The following is a 4,063-nucleotide window of genomic DNA, read 5'->3' on the forward strand; positions in this document are numbered from 1 at the left end:
AAGGAGGCCCCGATTCCAAGCTGAAGAAGAACAGACGGAGAAACTGTAGCCACTGCAGCAGCAAGGTGAGGAGGGGCTGGCGCCGGGAGCTGCTCTGAGCCGGCCCGGGGGGCCGCAGGCCGGTGCCGCTGCGAGCCCCGCTGAGTGCACGGGAGCACGTACGCGGGGCGCAGGCTTTGAAGACACGCTGCGCTATGGGTTTTGCTTCTTGAAGAGAACTGTGGGGGTACAGCTTTTGCAGTTGGAAAGAAATCCGCCAGTTCAGATATTTCCTTTAGTTTTTTTAAATGAAATAAACCTCGGCCAGGAAAGCGCTGTGCTGTGAGCCGGCTCTGTTGAGCAGCGCTGGCCGGCAGCGGGGACACCGCAGTGGTTAGGGGCTGCCTCCGGCTCAGGGCGTTCGGAGTCCCAGGAGCGGACGAGCGTCCGGCAGGGTCCCTTCCTTCAGTAGGCCCCTAAGACCATGGAGGTCGGGACACTTGACCCTGAAGGCCATCCCTGCAGGTCTGTGACAGCAAGTCCTACAAGAGCAAGGAGCCCCATGAGTCGGGGGGCGGCAGCCCCCACCGCGAGGCCAGTCCTCCGCCTGGTGCTAAGGAAGCCAGGCTGGGCAAGGACGGGATGGAGGAGGAAGCCCCGGAGGGGCGAGAAGCTGCGGAGGCACCTCCGGGCAGGCCCAGTCGGAGTTCCCGAAGAGGAGAGGTGCCAGCCCCAGGTGAGTGACCGGCTGCCGCCAGCCTTGCTCCCTGTCTGGATCTGGCTCTGGCCATCTTTGAATTTGGATTAGCAGCGATCTCTTTAGGGACAGAGCTTCCTGATGACCCCTAAGACGCTCCTGTGCAGTGTGGCCCCGTGGCCTCGTGCCTCGCGGAAATGGGAGCTCAGTGGAGCCAGCTGTCGTGCTCCCGCACCCCACTCCGAGTCCCCAGTCTGCTGGCCATTGGTGCACTGCATCCTGGAGACTCGGCTGCCCAGGCGGCAGCTGGCCTTTGCATCTACATGAGGGCCCCAGCCACCTCGCCCTCCCCCTCGGAACTCTCCCCACAGCAAGGGGGGACCCTCCAGCAACCCCACGGCAAGCCGTGCGCCCTGGCTCCTCCGTCCTGCATGGACCTGAGCCTTGTTTTCCTCCTGTGCAGGGCTGGCCACGGGGAGCACTTCGCTGGCCCCTCAGGAAACGACTCTCACGGACCAGCAGCTCCTCCCAGATGGTCCACCACCTTCCTCACCAGAGACTCCTCAGTGTCCCCCCAACGCTGGAGCTGCGCCAGACACCACAGCCAGCCAGCCTGGGCCTAAGGCGCCCCCCTGCCCGGACGTGTCCCCCGGGCTTCAGGGTGGGAGGCTGGGCCTCAGTGCAGCAGGCGAGTCGGAGGCATCTGTGCCCATCTGGGGCACTTCAGAAACTGAGAGACGGCCTGGGACTGTGGGTCCCCCTGCTCCCTTCCCGAGTCCTGTTCCCTCAGGGACCCGAGACTTCGGGAGAAGGCAGGTGTCCGGGAAGCCAGACCATTGCGAGGGCTGGCTGCCTGTGGGCAGGGCCGGAGCACAGACCTCAGATGAGAAGGCCGTTGCCCATGAGTCCTCTCGGTCGGGAAGTGACACTACAGAGACTTTTCCCAGAGCTCCTCGGGGGGGTCTGGCTACAGACAGTGGACTGCAGGGCAGGGGTCCAGAGGGTGAGCAGCTGCCCAAGGTCGCCGAAGTCACAGTATGTGCCAACAACAGCAAGGTCAGCTCCACCGGAGAGAAGGTGGTGCTGTGGACAAGGTGGGTAGGCGTGGGGGCGAGTGGGGGATACCTGTCACCAGTTTGGGACTCACTGCGGCACCTGGCTTACAGGGAGGCCGACCGCGTGATTCTGACTGTGTGCCAGGAGCAAGGGGCACAGCCGCAGACGTTCCGCGTCATCTCCCAGCAGCTGGGAAACAAGACGCCGGCCGAGGTAAGTCGGGAGTCTGCCACATCTCAGATTCCGGGGTGCCACGGACAAGGGGCAGCGGCCCACCAAGAGGGCAGGGTGCCCCCGAGGGAGGGCCTGACTGGCCAGGTGGGTGAGGCAACCTGGGAAGTGGCCCCTGGTCCCAGGCTGGCTTTGCTGTTAGGAGCACAGCTGTGACCAAGACGTTGGCCCCAGCCTGAGGTTCTCGTGTCAGGGCCGTGGCCCTCGCAGCCTTAGTGGGTGCGACAAGCTCGTTCAGCTCGGCATGTGGTGCTTGGTGTGCAGTGTCACTACCGTGGGGACAGGGACCCAGCCGGCCTCTCCCCCAGGTGTCGCACCGTTTCCGAGAGCTCGTGCAGCTCTTCCACACGGCCTGCGAGGCCAGCTCTGAGGACGAGGACGACGCAGCCAGCACCAGCAACGCAGACCAGCTCTCCGACCACGGGGACCTCCTGTCTGAGGAGGAGCTGGACGAGTGAGACTCGGGGCGTGTGGACCTCGTCTGCCCAGGGTCACACCCCGGGGGCAGCCTGAAGATGGCTGGGGTGCGGCCTTTGTGCATGCTCGGGCTCAGCGTGCAGGGCTGCAGGAGCCGGGCCGGGGACCAGGACAAAGGCAGACGCTACTTGGGGTCTTTTTTGAAGACCCTGGAGTCTGCTTTGTAAATAGTGTCAAGGGGCGTGGGGGAGACGGGCTCGGCGCCACAGCCACCCTGCCCCGTGCCCGACGGCGCACATTCGTTTCCCGCGGTCTGGCGTGTGCAGCTCCGGCACACAGCTCCTGCACCAGCACTTTTTATTGTGAGCGAGCGAGCGCCCTCTGTTCCTGGGGCCTCAGGCCTCAAGGCTGTCCCCAGCACGGTAGCACTGGGCCAGGCCGTGGAGCTCCTGCAGCAGCTCCTGGAAGTCGTCTCGCTCCACCCCGGCGTCCATGAAGCTGGCCCAGCGCCGCAGATCCAGTGTGCTCAGCTCCTGGGCCAAGTCCCCGAGTGTCCGGTTCCAGGAAGACGACGAGCAGAGGGCGCCGAGCACCGGGATGCTGTCCACCTCTGCGGGGGGTGGGGTTACCTGTAACTGGGTCGGTCTGCACCCTGGGGCTGAGGCAGGCAGGGAAGGCTGGGCCTTTGGGAGACTTGATGTAAAGTAAGCTCAATAAATCGTGTGTGCTGTCCCCTCAGTATGCCCGTGCTCCAGGGGGGACCCTTCTCGGGAAGCAGGTTGGACTGTGAACTTTAGGATCTTTCAGTCGGGAGGGAATAGAGTCAGGGCCCCCTGCCCCGGGCTTGGAGTCTTGCTCATCTTTGCCTCTTACGTACCTGGCCCCGTCGGGGCAGCGTCTGGAACCAGGCCCTGCTGGTGGAGGCGTGAGAAGAGGCGGGGGTAAGGAGGTGCCACCTTGCAAGGAGCCAGCAGCAGATGGGCAGAACTGAGGGCCAGAGAACAGCCGTGAGACACGGGCAGGGAGGCCAGGGTCTGGGGCGGGCAGGCACGAGCGTCGCACTGACCTCCTGGCCCTGGGCTGCTGCTGCTGTAAGTACAGGGCCAAGACCTCTTCCCCAGTGCTGCAGGCGTGGAGCGGGGAGGGCAGCGGCGTCCCCGGGGTGAGCTGGCTGCTGGAACAAAGCCAGAGCCACTCTTAATCTGGGGCGGCATGAAGGACACGCTGAGTACTCCATTCTCTGGCCGCCCGCAGACTCGGACGCTCTGCCTTTTTTTTTAAGGTGAGGTAGAGGGAGGAAGGGGGGCAATGCGTGACACTGTCCAGAGGGCCGAGGGAGAAAGGGGCCCGAAGCAGAAGCTGGACAGGCCCCGAAGGACCCCGGTCCTCACCTGGTGTGGCACGCTCTGTCCAGACCCCGCAGCACCACCGACTGGGCAAAGCAGTGTGTTCCCGATGGGTCCCCACACGCAGACAGCGAGGTCCACGGGGTGGCCCCTCCAAGCTGCACCAGGGTATCGGGAAGGGACTGGCTCGGAACCAAGGGGAAGGGGATGGTGGCTCCTGCTGTCACCACCTAAAGGTAAGGACGAAGTCAAGCTGGAGCTTCTTCCAAGTTGTGACTCCTCCCCACAAAGCCTCGTACCTTTTTCCCGGAGTAGTTCAGCATCTCAGCCAGGTGAA

The 4,063-nt window shown here is 64.2% G+C and overlaps 2 protein-coding genes across 13 annotated transcripts in view; one reads left to right on the forward strand and one right to left on the reverse strand.

The window, feature by feature from the left end:
• The window catches only part of LOC105296357 (GON-4-like protein), a 32,142-nt gene extending 29,530 nt beyond the window's left edge, over positions 1–2,612 (forward strand). For 8 of the 12 annotated variants that reach the window (XM_023534413.1, XM_023534409.1, XM_023534415.1 and 5 more), the window contains 4 exons: positions 505–715; positions 1,140–1,770; positions 1,877–1,945; positions 2,272–2,612. In XM_023534413.1, the coding sequence (XP_023390181.1) occupies positions 505–715; positions 1,140–1,770; positions 1,877–1,945; positions 2,272–2,476 (1,116 nt within the window). In that variant the 3' untranslated portion in view covers positions 2,477–2,612. Of the gene's footprint in view, positions 1–6; positions 66–504; positions 716–1,139; positions 1,771–1,842; positions 1,946–2,271 lie in introns of those variants that run through there. The other 4 variants (XM_023534410.1, XM_023534411.1, XM_023534419.1 and 1 more) reach the window with 4 other exon arrangements.
• A 108-nt stretch (positions 2,613–2,720) lies between these two features.
• Positions 2,721–4,063, reverse strand: part of MSTO1 (misato 1, mitochondrial distribution and morphology regulator) — a 3,942-nt gene continuing 2,599 nt past the window's right edge. Inside the window, exons 6-10 of the mRNA XM_023534300.1 lie at positions 4,026–4,061; positions 3,772–3,956; positions 3,447–3,554; positions 3,258–3,367; positions 2,721–2,990 (exon numbers count right to left, since the gene is read on the reverse strand). Coding sequence (XP_023390068.1) covers positions 2,776–2,990; positions 3,258–3,367; positions 3,447–3,554; positions 3,772–3,956; positions 4,026–4,061 — 654 coding nt within the window. The 3' untranslated portion in view covers positions 2,721–2,775. The remainder of the gene's footprint in view (positions 2,991–3,257; positions 3,368–3,446; positions 3,555–3,771; positions 3,957–4,025; positions 4,062–4,063) is intronic.

The sequence above is a fragment of the Pteropus vampyrus genome, unplaced genomic scaffold (assembly GCF_000151845.1).
Source record: "Pteropus vampyrus isolate Shadow unplaced genomic scaffold, Pvam_2.0 Scaffold124, whole genome shotgun sequence".
Taxonomy (NCBI): domain Eukaryota; kingdom Metazoa; phylum Chordata; class Mammalia; order Chiroptera; family Pteropodidae; genus Pteropus; species Pteropus vampyrus.